Source organism: Melanotaenia boesemani, chromosome 11 (assembly GCF_017639745.1).
Source record: "Melanotaenia boesemani isolate fMelBoe1 chromosome 11, fMelBoe1.pri, whole genome shotgun sequence".
NCBI classification, from domain to species: domain Eukaryota; kingdom Metazoa; phylum Chordata; class Actinopteri; order Atheriniformes; family Melanotaeniidae; genus Melanotaenia; species Melanotaenia boesemani.
Window position 1 is genome coordinate 7,855,289 of NC_055692.1, and position 21,555 is coordinate 7,876,843.

Consider the following 21,555-nt stretch of genomic DNA (forward strand, 5'->3'; position numbering starts at 1 on the left):
TGTTTTCCTTGCGTTCTATTCAGGTTGAATTTGCTCATTTTACACGCATTCTGTATTTGCAAATCTGTATAGTGCATACAGCTTTACAGAGAATTAATGACTTAGTGTGGTGGAACCTTTTGGGTGTACCCAAAGAGCACAAGAGGGCTACAAGGTTTAGATTGTACAGAGCCTATGTGATAAAGTTACTGCCATGTCCACACAGATTAGTTTATGTATGTGTTTAATTTATCATTTGGATGTTTGGTTCACATGGAACTGACATTTCAGGAGCCTGGAAACACTTGAGTCTTAAAACCAGGTCCTGAGGTGAATGAATGTGGCTGATCAAGATCAGCTGTACAGTATTTGAAAACATATCCTTTAGTTTTCTTGTACATTTTTCTTAAATACTTAAAGTCACGACTTGTTCACCCAAACCATTTTTGTCCATGTACTGTGATTAATAAGGTCAGTGAGCTGGTGGAGCTACGGTAATGGAGTAATCCTTATATATCCTGGTAACTGATTTTTTTTCCTTTACTATTTCATTAGTGAGATATAGTACTCCAAGAAAGGAATCTTGGCTTTTTGGTAGGTGGATGTAGGGTGCTATCAAGGAAAATAGGTTTAGAACCACTTGGTTATGGCAAATGACATTGTTGGCACTCAGCAATGTGGAGAAAGTGTCTTAGAAAAGTAGCAATGTGGAATTCCCTCTGAAGCATTGTAACGGGAGCAGGTCATTTCTCATCGTGCAAAAGATGTTGCAGACCATGTTTGGCTTAGCCACAGCTACAGGTTTAAGTGAAACTCCAAAAAAAACTTAGAAGGTGATGTATGTATTCACCCCTTTTGTAAAGCTGATCGCTTCACTAATGTTAACCCACAATTAACATCACAATGTTAAGTGTGTTTTCATTTATTTTTTTTTACATCCCCTTCACCCGGGCAGATATTTTCAATTCAGGTTTAGGAAGAAATGTCAGGGGAAACTTTCCTTGTTTAACTGTACCAAACAAGCAACTCCAATTACTGACATTGAGTGAGCACAATTTGATCAATTTAATCTTATTGATAGACTGAACATCTGTGCTTTCAACAATGGCAAGTCATTCCAATTTGGCTGAAAAGGCAGTTCAATGAAATGACCACAGAGACATTGGACCCAGACAGCTTAACAGCTACGCTTTAATTAAAAAAAAGGACATGTCTAATATAACAAGACAAAAATAAATACATGTGTTTCATCTCTTTAACATGGCCACGTTTTTTTTTTTTTATCCTCAAAAACAACAAAGTAGAAAGCAGCACAGAAAAAGGCAGCGGCCCCTTGCCAAGGAATGATAAGTGCCTTTTGTGGAGTCAGTCAGTACTGTTATGTATGGTCAGCTGGGATTGAGAAAATGCCTTGCCTCAGCCAGACTTGAACAGCAGAATGGCCACCTGACCTAAGTAGAAGTAAATGAAATGCTTGGTCTCATGAGTCACGTAACTGCCAAAGTTCCTCCCAACGATGCAGTGCCAAGTGGGGTTATATTTCTTGTCAAACTCCTGTGTGGGGCAAAAGAAAAAAAATATAATGTTAATTTTTAAGAAAACAATCAAAACCAATCCAATAGATGTTCAAAAACATCTATTTGTTGATATTATATAAAAGCTCCATCAGCTGCTCGTCAGATTGTAGGTGGAAGGAAATTATCAACTGTATGCTTTCAATTACATCACTTGCACTCATGCATCTCCCTTCCATTAATAGACAGCATATGGCATGATATCAACAAAATATCCCATTCGTTTTCAAAAACAAGCTTCGCTCAGAAATATATTGCCACAAGGTTTGTCCGTGTTGACTTGCTGAATCTGGAGATGATGGCATATCGAACCTGAGCTGAACAATATACAGAGACGAAACTCATTTTCAAATCATTTAAAAACAAAAACATCTTTTATAAAGTTCATATCAAGCATTCAATGCCATCAAGCAAATGCCTATAAAACTTAAAGGAGTGTAATGGACGATATATATATATATAACCCAGACAAACAGCTAAATGCTTGAATAAGTTTCCATACAATTATACATGATGGCTGGAGATGCATTCCCCATTTTACTGTATGACATTACAGTCATATCAGTAAAACCATTATTTTAACATGTAATTATTTTGCGTTTTCTTCTAAAGCAACCAAGTTAAATGCACTTCCACTCTACACACATTTTTAATATATACATATATTTACCTTTTTGATGTATGCGGCTATGTCTTTCTCGATGTTGTACTTCTCCAGGGCCTGTGTGGCACACTCCACGGCGTCCTGCTGCATGTCCTCCGACATGTCGGCATTTTTTATCACTGCCTTTCTGTCAGACATTGTTGCCCTGGGTAACCAAAACACAGCAGATAATTTATCATTCTCACAGGCACACTGACACACTCACACAATGTAACTAGACCAACATCCTAACAATAATCTGCGTCAAAAGCTAAAACATTCAGTCGACGATCGTGAAGACAGCAACGAGAGGGAAAGAAAATGGCAAATTAGTGAAGCGTAGTTACATAATAATGACTACATAATATTTAAACGTGCCTTTTCTACAAGTGTTACATAACTTCAATCAGAGGCTGGCTCACTGGAAGCGCGCTCTGTGTAGTTTCTATGGATACACAGGACATTTAAAATGATCGTCTCAAATTTTCCGTGGTATCATCGAGACTCTTCAGGGATCGGGCTGCAAAATTTAACCATGTCCCTGAGACTGCTTCAAATAACACAGAAGCCGGAGGGGGAAAAACAAAAACAAAAAACAAATTCCCCCTAACGGTTTAGATTGTGCCAATTTCCATAACGAACACTTTAACTTTCGTAATTAAAACAAATATGATTTAGCCAAAATTCTCAATTGAGGATATGCTGCTGCTTGCAACAAGCCACATGCGCACTCACTGATGCTGAGCTGTTGATTAGCTATAGCACGATAACTAGCTGCTCATTCATCACTAAAAAACGCTTAATGCACATAATAATTTTTCAGTAATGCATAAGAGGATAGATTAAATAAATAAAATGAGCTATATTGTAAATGTACCTTCCGGTTGTCCGTTTATAGTGTGGGTAGTTTAAAGGGGATGATTGCTCCTGTAGTGACAACTCCCGCGAAGTGGTTGACACAAAAGTAATGTGGGTGTGTGGCGGTTGGAGACTGCTGCCTCGACGTGCTCCTATTGGCGTGTATTAATGCACAGATTGCTGCCATTGGTCATCTCAAGACTATCTTTCTGGTGTTTCTGCTTGCATTTTATTTCAGCCCATGATGCATTGCGATACTCGTTACTGGGGCAACCTTCGTAAACAACTTCATAATGGCACCGGTGTTCAAACCATAAATCAAAATAGCACAAGTATTGTATCGTACTTATGTCACTAATGGTGTTACAGCAATACAAAAGCCACAATACGTCACAATTAACTGCAACACAACACAAAAGCTCTAACTGAAGTTACTTTTTTGCCATAAACCTCTGTCCTTCTCTCTTTTATATTTTTACCAGATCATGTTTTGCCCATATTGTGGAATAAATCTTCAGAACATTCTATCATACTGTTGGCTCATGTGGCAGAAATTTCAGTTTTTAATAAGTCTTCAAACCAAGGGAATATCTTGTGATTTTCTTAAAGATTATGGACGTCTGTATTGTACTGTAAATTGTTAAGTATACCACTAAATCAGTGTTTCACAATCCAGGTCCTCAGGACCCACTGCCCTCCATGTTTTAGAGGTAACCCTACTTCAACACACCTGAATGGCTTGTTTTGCAGGCTTGCAAATAACTTGATGAGGAAGTTTATTAATCTGAATCAGGTGTGTTGGAGTAGGAACACATTTAAAACATGCAGGGCAATGGATTCTGAAGAACTGGATTGAGAAACATTGCACTAAAGTATGATGAAACTCAAACCATGCTAAATATATCTTAAATACTACAAATACAGAAAAATACAATTTAGAAAAACGATGACATCCTCAAAATACTTTTTAAAATCCCACTACACAGGGTGGCATTTTGCAAGGGTTACTCTAGAAACTCTAGTGCGTTTCGGCCACTGGAGTGAACACTACAACAACAAATGATCTAAATGAGTCATTACCTTTTCAGTTTATTTTGTTCACTAATCAATCATTGTGTAAAATGTAAAAGTGTGTCAATGTAGACGATCTGTTTTTTCTAATACACTGTTCATATATTTATCCATCAGGTCCTGAAGCAACCACGGTAGATTAACTTATTCACAAGTATTTCACAGAGGGCCATAGCTCTGAAATAATACTGGACTTACTGGCAATCAAGCACAACATTTTACAGAGTCTCAGTACTTTAAAAAGAAGACTACAAGATGCAGACCTGACTGAAAGGACTGACCATATTCCAATCGCTACTGTGCGGGCAGCTATTTCTGAGGAACTTCAAGGGTCAGGTAAGCTTTTAGGCTCCGAGCAATGTGGTAGATTTTCAAACGAAAGTACTCATTAACAGTCAGTAGATGTGATGTATTGAACCTAATGAAAGAACTTGACTCATCTGGGATAGAGGATCGTTCTAGGAGATTTTTCCAAAGAATGTACCAGTTAATGGGACCAAATGAAGTGAGGCATGTTGATGGATACGACAACCTGAAACCTTTTGGGATTGCAGTAAGTGGCTGTATTGATGGCTTCTCCAGAAAAATTACATGTGGAAAGTCAAAACAATGATCCTACTGTCATTGCTCAAAATTATATCAAGTGCGTAGCTGAACTTGGAGTTATTCCAATGCACCCCAATCCCCTTTGAATCATCTCACAGCTCCATCCCAGGTGTCAGAGCAGTAAATGTTAAATCTGCTGACAATATGGCGATCAATCTGGAGGGCTAGGTTTGCGACTACTTCTGATATAAATAAATAAGGATGTGCAAGTCAAATGTAAGAAAAACAATGTGCAAACCAAAATAGAATTTAAAAAAGTAGAAAAAAAGGCAAGTGGAGCAGCAGGTAAAGCCTGTTGCCTAAGCAGGCTCTTCCCTGTCTGCCAGAGGGGACTTGCTGAACAGAGTGATGGAATTTGGCAGGAAAGATTTCCTGTATATGTCCTTACAACAGTGGAGCATCTCAGTCTGTTAGGGAAGGAGCTCCGCTGTCTGACCAGTGTGTGGGGAAGAGGATGGTCAGTGACCTCCTCTCCACCACAGTTTTAGCCTTCTGTCAAGGTTTGCTCAGTTTGTTGGTGTTGCTGGCTCAGATGCTGCTTCTCCAGCACACATCAGCAAAGAAAAGCACACTGAGACATCAGACTGATAAAAGATCTCCAACTTTTTGCTGCAGACATTGAAGGATTTGAGCTGTTTCAAGAAGAAGAGCCTGCTGCTCATCCCCTTCTTGTACTCAACATCTGTGTTGGATTTCCAGTCCAGTCTGTGGTCGATGGTCACTTCCAGGTACTTATAAGTCAACAATCTCAACTTCCTGCCCCATGATTTTCAGTGGAGTTAGAGGAGCCCTCTTCTTCTGGAAATTTATAACCATCTCTCCTGCTAGTCCACTCCACAAACCCTTCCACCAGCACTCTGTCCTCCTCCCCTCTCTCTCCTATACACCCAACAACAGCTGAGTCATCAGAGAATTTCTGAAGGTGGCAGGACTCAGTGTTGTACTGAAAAATCTGTGGTGTTTAAGGTGAAGAGGAAAGCAGACAGCACAGTCCCCTGAGGAACTCCTAGATCACTGACCCCCACATCAGACAGGACACTGCCCAGATGGACAAACTGTGGCCTACCTGTCAGGTAGTCAGTAATCCAGGAGACCATGGAGTCATTGACACCTATCCCCTGCAGCTTCTCACCCAGCAGCAGTGGCTAAATGGTGTTAAAGCAACATTAAAGCAACTGAAAAATACCTATTGCATGCAGTTACCACTTCAGAGCTTGATGTTCCCGAGCCCTCTTCTGAGTCGGAGAGTAAAATCTGTGTCGGGAATCATGAAATACAGACAGGTGAACAGAAGTACTTAAAGCTAAAAACCATAAATTTCTTATGTAGAATGCACTTGCCAAGTAAAGAAAGATGATGTCTATCTCAAAGTCATTGTGAGACATTAATTAAACAAACTGAAGAAAAAAATTAAATGTATGATGGAATTTTTAAAGGAAGCTACATGTGAAGAATAGACTTTAATGAGCCACATATTACATCTTCATGGTCAATGTGTGATTCTCTATCGTCATTGTTGGTACTGTTCAAGGCAGGATCCCATAGCTATACATACATATGCAGCACATATCACTGTAACACTTAGATTTGATTGACAGAACTTTGGTGAGTGACTTTTAGTGTAATGTTGATTATAATTAATGACAGAGTGGTATAACATCTCTGCAGCACAACAAAATATATCCAAGTATTCATTTTACGTTAAAATGCCATACCTCGAGTTATTTAAAAACAACAGTGGGTTTTACTGCAATTTTGGTGGCTTTGTTCAGTTTTAGACAGAATCTAAAATACAGATTCACACAACAGCAAATGTTACACTCACCAGTGTATCAGCTGCATTGAATTCTCTAATGATCACTTCAGAGTCAGACGAGTTAGAATCTGAGGTGGACTGAGCTGTGAAACACAAGACAAAAAATAGGATTTAAACTTAAATATTTTTACTTAGAATTTTACAGATAGTAATCAATTTAAGGCATGTCTAGTTTGGTTAGTAATTTCTGAGTTACTTACAATATTTAAGGAAATCTTCAGCTGAACAAATGTACACTGTGATGCGTTGGTATGATTTTCCCACTACGTTCTTGGAGTGTTTCAGAGTGAATGATGTTTCTGTTTCTGGTATGTTGATTATCCTTGTACCATCAGGATAAAGTAGAAAGTAGGGTCCATCTTGCAAACTGCCAATGAAGTCCTTCATTTTTTGTACAGCAGATATTTGCAAATGCTCAGCATCCAGCTCTGGATTCACTACAAGTGGTAGGCATGTTCCTCTTACAGGTTTCAGTACTCCATCTCTCAGTTGCATAAGGGCAACAGAAACCTATGAAGAAACAGGACACTGTAATCAGGTTCATCGACCCAATTCGAATACACAAAAAATAGACAACAAAAAATTGTTAGCTTAACACTAGCAAAAGTTACCATCACACTGCTCTCTTTATTCTTTTTGATGTATGAATGCCGCCTCTTCTCTTTTAAACTGCGAAAGTTGTGGAATGACTCCACTGCACATTTTTCAAGAGAATATGTCAATTTCTGCTAATCTTTTTGTTCAGACATTATATTTGCATATTTATATTTATACTGTACAGTCTCACTTCAATTTAAAAACGAAAGGTTTTTAAACTTTACCTGCAGATGTGCCAGTCTTATCAAGATTCAAGAATGTGATGTCCTTGCCACATGAACTGCAAAATGCAGTTAGTGATTCCAGGCTGAATCCACAAAAAGGGCAATACATTATCCTCTGTAATAAAAACAAATTAAGTATTATTAGGCAGTTTCTCAGAAAAATGGACATTTATATGAGACGTGTATTTTCTGGGTTAGAGCCATTTAACATTAATACAATAGCATATATTACAATTTTACTGGTGAAACATGAGAGATATTAAAAATAATAATAATAATGATAAAGTTTTCTACTGACAATTCTCACGTTTACCAAATACTTAAAGGATTACTTTTTGGGGGACTTTGACCTAGACTTCAAACCTGGGATGAATTATTATACAAAGCATTTATATTAATAGTTTCTGATTTGTGAAAACTTCATTTTAATTTTGAAAATGCAAAAATGGCAAATTTTGGGGATTTTCTTTTTTTCTAGACCAGCTCTTACTCAAAAACTACAAAACCTAAGCTGTTCAAATCTGGACTGAGTTATACAGAGCATGAGGATTCAGTAAAACAGTTTCTGGTTCGTGCAACATTTGTTTTGTTTGTAAAAGAAAAATGTTAAGTGTAATTTCATAGATCTTTTTAATATCTAGCCCACATTAGCCCAGTCCTGCTAAAAACTACAAGACTTAGTCCAGGGATCACTAACTCTGGACCAATTGGGCCACTGTACTGCAGGTTTTAGATGCTTCCCTCTGACAACAACAAACATGACTCAAATCAATGGATCATTAAGAGGATTATGAAGAACTTTACTACAAGCTGCTGGAGATGTATTACAACCAGGAAAACTCCACAACCGGCAAGACACTGTTTCCAAGACGTCTGTAGTTTTGGATCCATGTCTTCGACTCTTCAGAGGAAAAGAAAGAAAATGTGGGGCATGCACACACTATGCTGACACAGTACAGTGTCACACACACGTAATCACCATTAAGTAAGGGGGACCAGATCTGATTTGGGCAATAACGTAATAAATACATACAAATACACACTAACACAAAAAAGGAGAACAAAAAAGAAACTCCTGTCTTTATGCAGAACTAAAGTGAGCTTCCTGCACCCTGCTTTGCATGTCATGAACTATGTTTCCCATGCATTCACCATCAAGGTGAAAATGTTTTTTTTTTCTGTTTTTATGTAGCTCACCTGTGAATTTGCATTTAGTTTTCTGCATTTTCTAGCTGTACTAGAAACTAGACAATCAGATTTAAAACTCCCTAACAGCTTTTCCCTGAAGCCATCAAAGCTATCAGTCCAAAACATGAACTTTGTCTTCAGCTCGTCTTATGAAGGTAGAGTATTTTTTCTCAAAAATAGGACTGGTCACCCTAAATCAGGGGTCAGCAACTACAATAGTGGGGCCAAATGTTTTCTGACCCACTGAATGGAAAGTTAAAAAATTTATACACATATACATATGTATATATATATATATAAATATATATATATGTGTGTGTGTGTGTACACACACATGTGTGAGATGTTATATGTGTACTTTTTTTTTTTTTTTTATTTTTATATTTTTAACATTGTTTGTGCTCTAGTGCTATACAGCGCTAGATAAAGCACCATATATATATACAGACTATTTACCATTTACGATAGTGTCCTTTAATTGTTCAGCAAGTAGATGAGCTTACGGGTCGGGGAGACATCGGGATTGCATCTAGTCTATCTAGTTTATGAGGTGGCTTCTTTGCCAGGTAAACTGAAGACAACAACAAAATTTAGTTTTCCTGTTTTTCAGTCTGATCTTTTTGCTCCTGATGTGCAACATTTCTTTGACGGTTTAGTAACCATAGTGCTCTGGCCTCCACTATGGAGAAAACTCCAGACAGAAACAGTTGTTAAACTTTTCGCCTCCACGCCGAGCTCAGAAGTCTGAGGAGAAGTGATTACTCCTGGGTGAAGCAGCAACTAGCTTCAGGCTTAGCTCCCTTTACTTTACCCAGCATTGGAGAAGAAGACAAGAGACTCTAACTAAAAGACCTGTGTGGTGTTGATCGGTAAAGCTTGTAGCAAAACATTCACTCTAAACAGGAAGTTATATATGTGTGTGTGTGTGTTTTAAATTAATGTAATCTGGGGCCATATATTATTGGCGGCGGGCCAATTTTGGACCGCTGTCCGCTTTCTTCGCATTCACACTTTTCTATAACTGAAGTATTTCATTACTAAATCGCAACAATGGCTGAGGCGATCAATGCAGCAGGGCCACATTGCTAATTCAAACATACATTAACTCTTTATTTACATATCAGAGAAAAAGACCAGGGCATGGTATTAGAGTAGATTTTGATATGATACTAAATAACAAAAAATCTAAATGCTTTAGCAACTTTATAGTTTTGAAGAAACACCATCTACATAGATGGGCAACTTGAACACATCATCAGTGAAGTACCCAGGGTCATTGGGTGTTTCAGGTCTTTGATCAGATGCTTTATAAAATATTTCTGCATATGTAAAAATAAAATAAAAAAAAGGACAACAAAACCACAATTTCAACATCTTTGATATTTGATTTGAATAGAATATTGTGGACATGAAGATGGATTGATGTTTAGATTCAATGTAAATTCTCATCATACTATAGTTTTGAAAAGCTAACACCACAGAGCATCCTACATCTTTGGCATTACATGACGTAAGACATATAGTTACAGTGGATACATTAGTAAAACTTTACATGAATAAAAATTGAATTTGACTTATGGCAAAAACCATCCTGTTGAGGCATTCTTTATTTTCCACAAGCCTAAATTCATATTCAAAATAATAAAATTCTGTTTTTAACCATCTATTTTACTCATGTCAAAGTTAGCAATGCAACCACAAATCTACATTTTTAAAAATATTTTCCAGCATAGTTGCAATTACACATACATGAAACTGAAGTTCTGATTTAATATTCAAGTTTAAAACCAAAGTAATATTTCACTTTAATCTACTGCATGTTGTTTCTCACAAACACAGTAGTGTCATCAAGTATATCAGCACATTCACATACAGTTCTCACTGGGGGAAACTTTGGAGGATTTGTTTTAAAAATTTAACAACCACTGTGTTCTTTGTCATTTTAACAAAAAATCAAGCCTATTAATGATAAACAGGTTGCATCGTTGTAACAATTCCAACACTTACACCACACACACAGGGGGTGAAATAATACAGATTAAAAACTAAAACTAGGATAATTACAAGTATTCTGCTAATTATGGCAGTGTTAAAAAACATTATCCTCAAGGAAGAACAAAATTATTCCTCAGTAACACGTTTCCTTTTAAGTTCTAATCCCTTTTGGATGTATAAAAAAATTCTAAGTAAAAAAGTAAAAGCTTAGTATAATAAGTTACTGTTGAGCATAATTCATAACTGTGAAAATCAAGACGAAGCACCTTCACAGCTATACATAATTGTAGAGTTCAAAACCTAATGAGTTTTCTTCCCGCCTTTTTCCCTCCCCTTGTCCAAATGTTTGCATGCTTAAGTTAAAATACCATTAATGTACATCACTTTAACTTTACATGGAAAGAAAAGACGTCCAAAGCAAAAAATAACAAAACAACTTTCACAGTGGTTTTCTTTTCAGTATCATAGCTGACTGGTAAAAAAAGCAACACACAGTTCTTAAAATGTTTTTTGCAGGACAGATTTAACTTTAAATACAGATGTAACTGTAAGATTTTATGCACTTCACTCGCTCCGGTCCTTGGGCTCTTTGTATTTGTACTGGATGTATTCAAAGATGTCTCTCTCACTATCCACCAACAGAGGCTCCCCTGCTATGCCTACACAAAAGTCATTAAGAAAAGCAGCTTATATTAAAACATGAAATAACAAATCACTGGTTACTGATTGATAACTGAAGTTGAAAAGACCCTAAACAGAATAGAAGTTTAGTCCTACTGAGACTCACCAGTGACACCCAGTGGTCGTATGGTGTATTCATTAAGAGTGAAGCCCTTCTCCAGAGCATGAGTCCTCATGTTTTTATTGAAAATGTCACTTCCAGTGAAATACAGAACTCCACAGTAGTACTGGTCATTGGGAATCAGTCTTTGAAAATGGGGAAAGTACAATTAGAGAGCAACAAATGCTGTCTGAATGTCTAAACAGAAGAGCTAAAGGGTTCTTTTTCACAGTTTTTGCAGCATTTTGACAATTGATTTGATCAGTTTGTTACCGATGTGGACGAAATTGTTGGTACCCTTCTGTTAATGAAAGAAAAACTCACAATGGTCATAGAAATAACTTGAATCTGACAAAATAAAAATTCTATGAAATTTAACCAATAAAAGTCAGATATTGCTTTTCAACCATGCTTCAACAGCCTGGACAAAATTGATGGTACCCCTAGAAAAGACTGAAAATAATGTTACCAAAGGGACGTGTTAATCCAAGGTGTGTCCACTAATTAGCATCACAGGTGTCTACAATCTTGTAATCAGTCAGTGGGCCTATATATAGGCTACAGGTAGCCACTGTGCTGTTTGGTGACATGGTGTGTACAACACTCAACATGGACCAGAGGAAGCAAAGGAAGGAGTTGTCTCAGGAGATTAGAAAGAAAATTATAGACAAGCATGTTAAAGGTAAAGGCTATAAGACCATCTCCAAGCAGCTTGATGTTCCTGTGACTACAGTTGTACATATTATTCAGAAATTTAAGATCAATGGGACTGTAGCCAACCTCCCTGGACGTGGCCACAGGAGGATAATTGATGACAAATCGAAGAGACGGATAATACAAACGGTAACAAAAGAGCCCAGAAAAACTTCTAAAGAGATTAAAGGTGAACTTAAAGCTCAAGGAACATCAGTGTCAGATCGCACCGTCCATCATTGTTTGAGCTAAAGTGGACTTAATGGGGGACGACCAAGGAGGAACCATTGTTGAAAACAAGTCGTAAAAAAGCCAAACTACATGTTGACAAGCCACAAAGCTTTTGGGAGAATGTCCTATTGACAGATGAGACAAAAATGGAACTTTTTTCCAAGACACATCAGCTCTATGTTTAAAGATGGAAAAATGAAGCATATGAAGAAAAGAACACCGTCCCTACTGTGAAACATGGAGGAGGCTCTGTTATGTTCTGGGGCTGCTTTGCTGCATCTGACACAGGGTGTCTTGAATCTGTGCAGGTACAATGAAATCTCAAGACTATCAAGGGATTCTAGAGAGAAATGTGCTGGCCAGTGTCAGAAAGCTTGGTCTCAGTCGTAGGTAATGGGTCTTGCAACAGGACAATGACCCAAAACACAACTAAAAACACCCAAGAATGGCTAAGAGGAAAACACTGGACTATTCTAAAGTGGCTTCTATGAGCCCTGACCTAAATCCTATTGAGCATCTTTGGAAGGAGCGGAAACATGCTGTCTGGAAAAGATACCCTTCAAACCTGAGACAACTGGAGCAGTTTGCTTATGAGGAGTGGGCCAAAATACCTGTTGAGAGGTGCAGAAGTCTCACTGACAGTTACAGGAATCGTTTGATTGCAGTGATTGCCTCAAAAGGTTGTGCAACAAAATCTTAAGTTGAGGGTACCATCATTTTTGTCCAGGCCTGTTTCATGAGTTTATTTTTATTTTTAAATAATTCTGTTGAAGCATGGCTGAAAAGCAATGTCTGACTTTCACTGATTAAACTGAATTTTTATTTATTACTTTTGTCAGATTCAAGTTATCTGTATGACCATTGTGAGTTTTTCTTTCATTAACCAAAGGGTACCAACGGCTGTATGTTAAGATAGAGGCAGTACTTGTTCAGCTTCTTATTCTCCTCTTGGTAAATCAAAATTTGGTCAAACAAAAGTAAAAAATTAATTTAACATTCATAATTTTGACAAGGAATCCTAACATTTGTGTATAGTAGATGTTGACCTCGGTATAAGGTTTACCTAATATCAATACGCCGGTGAAGGTATGCTTCCTCCTCCTCATCGCTCTCCTGTAGTTGGCAAACTCCCTAGAAAAATAAGATCCAGGACATCGTAACAGGAGTCATGTGTTAAAGAGGATGGGTGTAATTACTACAGTAACTGTGTGACCAAGCACAATATCAGAATGTTTACAGCTAAGCACATGACAGACAACAGGCTGAGGCCTCACCATGAATTTGGTGTCTCCTTTAGAAAGTGTGTCAGTCACAAACCCAATAGACTCCAAATGGTCAACCACATCATGAAGGAGCTTAGGCTGCAAAATAAAAAATAAAGCAAAATGAGTTTTAAAAGACTAAGCATGTCAACACACTATATTTAATATAACAACAGCAAGCAACAGCGCAAATATGCCTTACTTGCTTCTCAGTTTGAGAAGTGTAGTCTGGATGGGTGAGCAAAATATCAATGTCACCACTTGATGATGCACCTGGAGATTACAAACACAATAAAATAGCCTGAACTTACAAATGACTGATAAATGATAAACAACTTGACGGTAAAGATTACCTCTCCTGTAGCTTCCACAGATTGTTCCAATATACTCTGTATCGATTTTCTTCAACTCCTTGAGAATGAGAGCCTACACAAAAACACAAGGTCAATTTTAAAATAGATCTGACATAATTACTTTTAAGACATCAGACATATTCAAAACCAAAATCACCTCCATCTCTTCCATTTCAGCTCTAGGGATCCTCTTCTCAAATTCTTCAAAGTACCTAAAGACAGCAAAGTAAACTATTGAACACAATGGTAAGGGAAAACAGCTTTAAATACCCCAAATACAAAAACCAGAACCTTTATTGCCAAACTTACTTGAGGCCAATCTTTTGATGGTGATTAAGCTTGTGCTCAATCTTTTTTAAATCTGAAAAACATTACAAAAAACTTCCATTATATTGTTGACTAGAACTGATACTAAAGCCAAAACTAGAGCACAGAGCAAAGTACAGTAGATTCTAACTGTTTGACTATTTTGTCTAAATTGTATACAAACCATCCAACGTCTTCACTCCTTCTTCAAAAAACTTCCTGGCAGCAGCTGGGCTAAATTCAAGACCCAAGACAAGAACTTTGTTACAACCAAAGAGTAAAATAAATTATGTAAACAGATAAATCTTATAAAAGTCATGGGCTTCTCTGGGTTGGCAACTGAATTGGTTGTTTAGTACATTTTAATTAGTCATGATGCATTTCCCAATTCATGTTCGCATGAGCCATTTACTATTTAATTCAATTGTAAACTGGTGACATTAACAACCTACCCAATTCCTGTAACTCTGGTGAGAAAATTGATGGAACTGCTAGTGTCGTCATTACGGATCTAGGGGAAAATATGAAGTTGTAATTACATTTTCACACACTGTGGCATCAACCATAAGTTCCAACACACCTAGACTCACCTTTTCCAGTTTCCTTAGTTTGCCAGTTTGAAGGAACTCATCAATCTTTTCTGCTATTTTAGCTCCAACGCCATCCTGTTGGAATGTGTAAAAGGCTGAGTAGTGTGATTTGCAAAGGTTATGAAAAATGTAAAATAAGATAATGAAAAGCCTTTTCAAGCTACAGACAAAACCACATTAGTGGTAGAAAATGGTAGAATCCTTTACTCAAAAACAGAGAAAATAACTAAACATTTACCAGAAAAAAATATTGAAATACAAAAGCATTCTGTGAAATAATAAGTACTGCATGATCATGTTTACTGCAGGTAACCAAGAGAGTTCTTAACCCATAAGAACCCGACGTGACATGTTTGTCACATACAGTTTCTGAGACATTTTGCTTCAATTTATGGTATAAACTTTGCTCAAAATCCTGTTGGAACACAATCTGATACTTGTCTTCTGTCTCCTAATAGATACCCAGAAGCAGAAAACCAGATTATAATATTTTTAAACTATCACATGATAAAAAATGGTTTTTTTGTTACATTTTGTTAAAGGGCCAAATAAAGACCTCATATTAAAAAAATGGACTTTTCTTACCATTTTTTCATGGGTCGAGCCTTTATGGGTGAAATATGTGCAACCATCTATCGATTCAATGACTATCAATATAATCTTTTACACCAAACTGCCAAGAATTTCCAACGCTTTATGTGATGATCGCTTTGTCTCAGAAAAAGAGTAAAGTCTTGTTATGGCCTATTGTCATCAGGTTTTCATGAATTAAAAGAGCGACACCAGTTCACTTGTGTATGATTAGCAAAGGCAGCAAATTATATTAAAACAATATTTAGTGCACATACCAGTTTCCTTGCCTCTTCTCCATTCTTGATCTTCTGAGGGTACTTAGCAATGGTAGATGCTGCTTTCCTATTCTCAGTACACAAGAAAACATTAGATGTAAAAGGACAAAAACAGAGAAACAGAACAATTAACAAAATAAACATGGCAGTTTTACAGAATTAATTATCAGGTTCATGACTGTCTGCCCTGCACATATGCTACACAATGTGGTACAATTCAATTGCCAGTATATACAGAACATCAGAAACAACTTTACCATTATGGATATGTACAGTATGTATACAATTTTATTATTAAATTTGTGCCTGGTGACAGATTTTTGTATGTGTTGCACGGTGTTTGAACTTTCCAGTGCTTCTATCATTTGCGATATCAAATGAGTGGAAAGGTCAGTTAAAAATAAAGATATATGTATTTACACCAACGTTCTTAAAAATGACAATCTGATTTAATAGATCAATAGATAAAGTATTACCTATTTGTGTGTGTGTGTGTATATGTATATAACAAAACTGCATCTTTTTACATGAATACTTCACTACAAGTGCTCTACAAACTTACCTGTATGCATTGTACTTGTGTATTGCTCTGTTTACATTTTTCTCGTAGTTGGCCAGCTCTGAAAACGGAGGGAGCATTACGACATTGTCTGACTTCACATAGCCCTAATATTCATTCAGGTAATTAACATTTTATTGATTAATGTGCAACTGAGGGTTGAAGGCATTTAAATGTCAAAACCAACAGTGTAACGCAATGTGAAATCCAAAGAAACGCTGATTTAAATAATGCAAGAGAAAAGAATCCTCCCTAAGATATTTAGATAAATAGGTTACTCTTGGAGAGTTACTTGAGGGATATTTTCTTTCCATAGAGTAACTATCATGCTAGCTACTGCTAACTGAACTTAACCTCACGTACCGACAAGAAAGTCCGTTATTCCCTCGTTTAGAGATTCCTGTGGCGCTTTTCTCTTACTCATTTTGGATTTTAGAAGCGTTCAAATGTTCTTTGGGAAGTCAAAATAGCTTTTTTAAACGTAGACAGCTGTTACAAGTTCTTTGTATTTTCAGCTAGCATCTGATTAGCACATTAGCTGACGCTAGCGCACATTGAACAATGACTCAAAATGATGCGTAAAGGGGGAGGGACATGCGTTATACGTCACTGAAACCAAGCGACATCGGATTTTATTTTATTTATTTATTTATTTATTTTTAAAAGTCAAATAATTTAAATATACAACACAGTACAAATCAATAGTAACAGAACTTATCTCCCTAAATGACACTTAATGAACTGATATCTTTTAAGGTTTACAAAATTACACAATCTCCCTCTTACTTACAACAAATATATAAATATCAACTACACATAGCACAGTAGCATCAACTATATATACAATATGTTAATTTGGTATTAGCATCCAGTAACTTGAACAGCAGCAGACTACTCCATAGGAAATATAAATTTGTTTCTTTATAAAATGCCTCCATAGCACTAAAATAATAATCAATTCCAAAAGGTCCAGTTTTCTGTCACATAATGCATTTAAAAAAATTATGAAAATTCTCATTTGATCTGTTGATTTAAAGGACTATCTCATCCTCTTCTTTATTTGTCCTCCTCCTTATGTGTTAGGAATCATTTTTTATATAAACTTTGTCTCTGGAGAATATTTTAATGGCCTCCTCGATTTCAGAAAGCCTGCAATCAAGATGAGCCCGACGTGAGCGAATACTCAGACTGTCAGCCTTCAGGGGGAGCGAGAGCAGCTCGGTCACCAAGGAACGGTGGGCTGAGGAAAAAAAGTAGGCAGAAGCAAAGTTAAAGAGACAAACACTGCTGTGCATACTGTACTAAACTTTAATGTAATGTTAAAATTATTATTGTAACGATGGAGACATACTATCTTTCAGGGATTTCAGTGTTTCCTGTTTCTTGCTCTCAGGCATCAGGGTGTGACCAGCTGGGATTGTAGGGTCAGGTGCATTTCTCTTCCTCTCCTCCTCCTCTTTACGCCACTGCAGTTTTCGTTCTTCAAGGCTGTATGGACAGTGCGGTTTATGTGTTTGTGTGTAAAGGACATTTAAAAAAAAAACAATAAAAAATAATAATAAAAACAAAAACATTCATGGCTGTAAAATAGTGTAAAAAATATGACAAAATGTTCATATGGTGAAATATTACCAAGCACATAATAGATAATGACACATCTATGCAGATAATGACACAGTTACTTGCCAGCCAGTTATTAATAAGTTGAAACATGGAAATAAAATACTCACTACTGAGGCACCTGTCCTTTGACTGCAGTGGGCACAGGTTTATCTTTGAGGTTTGTCAGTGACTTGGACCGGCGAAAAACTGTTCTTCCTGCAGCCTGGGTGTTACGTTTTATGAAATCTATGCTCTGACCTTGCACCTGTAACAATGTTCAAAAACATGCAGTGCACATTCAATGTAGGAGTCATTTTTCCCATCTTTTACATGAATTTGTTTAAATATAAAAACATTTTTTGTCAGTTTTACCTTCAAGTCCTGGTCCTGTATAGAGTTGCAGGAGGCCGGGCGGTGTACAGCTACAGCTGAAGGTCTTGGAGACGCAGCAATGCCACCATTAGAGTGGGCCTTCAGAAAGTTTTGACACTGTGGCTTAACAGTTGAGGTGGAAACCTACATAGATGAAACAGATTGTCTAAAACGTGATAGAGAAAAAAACACAGTAAAGGATTTCTATGTATCACAGATATACTCCTTGCCTCTAGCTGGGCCATCACCCTGGATGAGACATTCTGGTATTTTGAGGAGGTCCAAAGAGCTTTAACTGGAACAGGACGGGACTGTACTCTCTCAGCTTCCTGTTCTTTGCAGCGCTTCTGGATCTCCCGGAGTCGACGTATATTCTCTTTGCCAAAGTTATGTACTTTCTGTTCTACAGGATTAAGCAACAATAATTGCCTTAATTATAATTTAATACACTATAGCATACTTACATTCCATCAGATACACAATTTTCTAGTTTATCATTTTCAATATGCACAAAAAATAACACGGAAGTCTCTCAATTTTTCAGGCTCTAAAAAGAAAACATACTAAAAAATAAGCCTGTTTCAGAATATTTGAAATTCATTAAAGAAAACAGATAGGATCCTTTCCAAAAACAAACCATCTATTTAAAAGCAGTTATGAATCAGTTACAATCAACTGAACTTACTTTGTTTAGGAACAGGAGTGACAGAGACACTGTCTGGTCTGAGTAGTTCTCCCACAACCCCTTTACGTCCACGTTCCAGAATGTGGGTGGCACTTGGGCTGATGCGGGGGCGATGTGTTGGTAAATGTGCACTGTAGCATTCCGGATACAACACAGGATCCGGAGCAAGTGGACCCAAGAGAAGGGCCAATGTCCCATCATTGTTTCCCTCTAAACGACCACGAGCTGGAGGAGGTCAGAAAACGACATCATATAACTTAAAGCTAAAATTTTATTTTCTGAATGTGATTAATATTATGTCTCAATTACCAGGGCACTACTGGAGGCCAGTGGACTACAGAATAATAAAAAATAATGTTTTTATAAGTTTCAACTAAAACTAAACTACAGCAATCTAAACTTTTAAAAACCATGTTATATATGTATATATATATATATATATATATATATAATTTGTTTGTTTGTTTTTTTACATGTTTTCTCTGAACTATTTTTTCATTCTGGGAGGATTTTAAACTATTTCAAAATTAATGCAGTGCTGTTTACACCTAAACTTTATACAGCATACTTACTAATCGGTCCCACATTACATACACACAAAGTAAGCCTTCATTATATCCTACCAGAACTATTAGGATGTGTCTAACCTGAGGCTGGTCGTTTGTAGTACTGAGGAAACAGAGAAGGATCTGGAGGGATTGGCCCAGATATGGTGGAAGGTCCTTCACACATCTGAAATTGCAGAAACTGACAAAAAGTTTCATTAACATTGTGTGCTCCAGCTAGAGTATGTGAAAATATACATAGAAGGGCTATAAGTAAACTGCACAGATCGACAATCATATCAAAGTAAAATTTATTTATATGGCGCTTTTCATACTAAAGAGCAGTACAAAGTGTTTTACATTCTAAAAGAAATAATAAAATATTAAATTAAAATAATTTCAACATCAAATTAAAAATAAACCTTCACATACCCAAGTATATAAACTAACCAAATTGAAAACACACACCTAATAATTCATTATCACTCGCAAACTCATACAAATGAAGCAAAAAACAAAATAACAAAAACAAAAAACAACACCATTCCCATTTTCCACAGACAAACTCAAAGCCCTAATATCAGGCTTGAGGCTTCAGATTTAACTTGGGGATCTGCCCATGCCAAGAGCCACCCCACCCATAGCCAAACAGACCGCCACCACAGAAACCACCCAGATCATGGCCGGCTGGGTCTCACACCACAACCATTAGAATGCAGTGGAGGAACCCACTAACCACCGAGACAAGGGTAATCACCGCAGCAATGACCCTGCAAACCGAGCAGGCTTAGCCCCCGGTGTGGAGAATCCCAATGAGGAAAACACTGGGGTTAAAGTTAAAGAGTAGAAAACATCAAATAAACCAAAAATAATGAGGAAAAATTATAATAAAATAAAAGAAAATAATAATAATAATAATGATAATAATAATAATAAACTATGTACGTACAACGTAAACACAATGAATGAATGAATGAATTAATGAATGAATGATGCTTTTAGAGTATAGCTCTGAGGAAAACCCTCACACTAATGGTTATTTTGTACACAACTTTGTAAGGTTGTTAATCGCCCGACATCGTAAGCGTGTTCTAAAGTTGGCTTATAAACACAGGCTCTTATACACGGTGATTATACGAAACACACAGAGACATTTAGCCATAAATAACTGTGAACTATATCAACATCAACTAAAAAATCCGGTTAAGTTTACTAGAAGTATCGAAATCATTCGTTTACCTTTTAAAACGTCGCTGTTTACCAGTAAACGATTTTAATCACGCTTAATGATGACGCTGAGGTTAGCAACGCTTGTTGCCGTTTTCTTCACCATAGCAACGTAGCATGCGCACAAAGAGCTAGTCCCGATATAATGCACAATTAACTCTAAACATTCAATTCTCATTCAATTGATTGTATTAATTTATTTAAAAAACTATCTAGTGCATTAGCGACAGCACCATGTTAAGAGAATGTTAAGTTGTAAAATGCAGCTTGACGTAAGCGTGACATGTTTACGTCGTCTATCCCTGCATTTGGAGCAGTTCTAGCGCATGTATTTCTCCTGCAAATCATGAAACTATTGTATTCCTGAGTATTACCTGACAGGTAATAATAAATAGTTTATTTTATTTATCTAATTCTTAAATCACTATTTAGAATTACCTATTTGAATAAAAAAAATTAACATGTCCATACGTTCTGTTAGTAGTGAGAAGTATCACCAACATTCGGAAATTAAGATTTGCCTGACAGACATAAATCAGGGTTGTCTCAAAAGTAGCGGAGGCCATAATTGCTCCCGAGCACTTGAAGTTTTATCACACTAAAACAAAAACAGCTTTCCACAGCTTTGCCTCCCGCTGTTTTTCCCACCGCTATTTTTCCATTAGCGGTGGCATAGTTTTACTGCAAAATTCTAGCATCACAGTGACTTTTTTATAAGCATCTTCCAAGTCTCCTGCAGGCAATCGGATAACCCACGACCACTGAAATTTTAAACTCACTATTTATGTAATGAGCTAAGTTGCAGATGCTGAAAAATGGATCAACCCTATTTTACAATAAGAGAGATTTAATTTAGATGCAAATAAGGACCACAGCGCATAATTTGAACATAAGTTATATTCTTGTCTTTTATTAAATGACACATATGCTGCAGATATTTGATCATGTTG

At 36.8% G+C, this 21,555-nt stretch overlaps 4 protein-coding genes and 1 long non-coding RNA gene across 6 annotated transcripts; all 5 read right to left on the reverse strand.

Annotated features, from left to right (window-relative positions):
- Positions 1-1,146: 1,146 nt before the first annotated feature.
- On the reverse strand, positions 1,147-3,199 carry dynll1 (dynein, light chain, LC8-type 1). The gene is made up of 3 exons (XM_042000258.1): positions 3,074-3,199; positions 2,224-2,362; positions 1,147-1,533 (listed from the first exon to the last, which is right to left on the reverse strand). Exons 2-3 carry the CDS (start codon positions 2,353-2,355, stop codon positions 1,396-1,398), a joined length of 270 nt encoding a protein of 89 aa, XP_041856192.1. The 5' UTR covers positions 2,356-2,362; positions 3,074-3,199; the 3' UTR covers positions 1,147-1,395.
- Positions 3,200-5,479: 2,280 nt separating this feature from the next.
- LOC121648545 lies at positions 5,480-7,050 on the reverse strand. Its single transcript, XM_041998743.1, has 5 exons — positions 6,748-7,050; positions 6,557-6,630; positions 5,908-5,985; positions 5,798-5,876; positions 5,480-5,610 (listed from the first exon to the last, which is right to left on the reverse strand). Exons 1-5 carry the CDS (start codon positions 7,040-7,042, stop codon positions 5,480-5,482), a joined length of 657 nt encoding a protein of 218 aa, XP_041854677.1. The 5' UTR covers positions 7,043-7,050.
- A 127-nt stretch (positions 7,051-7,177) lies between these two features.
- Positions 7,178-7,490, reverse strand: LOC121648456. The gene is made up of 2 exons (XR_006011980.1): positions 7,369-7,490; positions 7,178-7,241 (listed from the first exon to the last, which is right to left on the reverse strand). It is a non-coding gene; the product is annotated as an uncharacterized LOC121648456 (long non-coding RNA).
- A 2,435-nt stretch (positions 7,491-9,925) lies between these two features.
- polb (polymerase (DNA directed), beta) lies at positions 9,926-16,744 on the reverse strand. The gene is made up of 14 exons (XM_042000334.1): positions 16,538-16,744; positions 16,178-16,235; positions 15,616-15,682; positions 14,768-14,842; positions 14,630-14,688; positions 14,362-14,411; positions 14,181-14,232; positions 14,029-14,083; positions 13,872-13,944; positions 13,721-13,791; positions 13,531-13,617; positions 13,320-13,387; positions 11,339-11,478; positions 9,926-11,210 (listed from the first exon to the last, which is right to left on the reverse strand). Exons 1-14 carry the CDS (start codon positions 16,596-16,598, stop codon positions 11,116-11,118), a joined length of 1,011 nt encoding a protein of 336 aa, XP_041856268.1. The 5' UTR covers positions 16,599-16,744; the 3' UTR covers positions 9,926-11,115.
- A 120-nt stretch (positions 16,745-16,864) lies between these two features.
- On the reverse strand, positions 16,865-20,887 carry enkd1 (enkurin domain containing 1). Of its 2 annotated transcripts, XM_042000333.1 has the most exons (8): positions 20,618-20,887; positions 19,481-19,580; positions 18,834-19,058; positions 18,379-18,551; positions 18,149-18,292; positions 17,905-18,041; positions 17,526-17,662; positions 16,865-17,414 (listed from the first exon to the last, which is right to left on the reverse strand). In XM_042000333.1, the coding sequence occupies exons 2-8, from the start codon at positions 19,563-19,565 to the stop codon at positions 17,254-17,256; spliced, it is 1,062 nt and encodes a 353-aa protein (XP_041856267.1). In that variant the 5' UTR covers positions 19,566-19,580; positions 20,618-20,887; the 3' UTR covers positions 16,865-17,253. The 2 variants fall into 2 exon arrangements, with proteins under 2 accessions (XP_041856267.1, XP_041856266.1); XM_042000332.1 differs by lacking the exon at positions 20,618-20,887 and having other exon boundaries at positions 19,481-19,681.
- Between the last annotated feature and the right edge of the window lie 668 nt (positions 20,888-21,555).

Bases quoted from the DNA above. Each gene is read 5' to 3' on its own strand.
- dynll1 (XM_042000258.1), bottom strand. From the start codon at position 2,355: ATGTCTGACAGAAAGGCAGTGATAAAAAATGCCGACATGTCGGAGGAC. The intron at 1,534-2,223 runs GTAAATATATGT...TGCCCCACACAG, and splicing joins TAGCCGCATACATCAAAAAG to GAGTTTGACAAGAAATATAA.
- LOC121648545 (XM_041998743.1), bottom strand. From the start codon at position 7,042: ATGCAACTGAGAGATGGAGTACTGAAACCTGTAAGAGGAACATGCCTA. The intron at 6,631-6,747 runs GTAAGTAACTCA...TGTGTTTCACAG, and splicing joins TGAAGATTTCCTTAAATATT to CTCAGTCCACCTCAGATTCT. The intron at 5,877-5,907 runs GTTGCTTTAATG...AACACCATTTAG, and splicing joins CATGCAATAGGTATTTTTCA to CCACTGCTGCTGGGTGAGAA.
- enkd1 (XM_042000332.1), bottom strand. From the start codon at position 19,676: ATGATTGTCGATCTGTGCAGTTTACTTATAGCCCTTCTATGTATATTT. The intron at 19,059-19,480 runs GTTAGACACATC...GACCTCCTCCAG, and splicing joins CTACAAACGACCAGCCTCAG to CTCGTGGTCGTTTAGAGGGA. The intron at 17,415-17,525 runs GTATGTCTCCAT...TTTTTTCCTCAG, and splicing joins ACTGAAATCCCTGAAAGATA to CCCACCGTTCCTTGGTGACC.
- polb (XM_042000334.1), bottom strand. From the start codon at position 16,598: ATGAGTAAGAGAAAAGCGCCACAGGAATCTCTAAACGAGGGAATAACG. The intron at 16,236-16,537 runs GTACGTGAGGTT...CTCCGTTTTCAG, and splicing joins AATAACGGACTTTCTTGTCG to AGCTGGCCAACTACGAGAAA. The intron at 14,412-14,629 runs GTAGGTTGTTAA...TCTTGAATTTAG, and splicing joins ACCAGAGTTACAGGAATTGG to CCCAGCTGCTGCCAGGAAGT.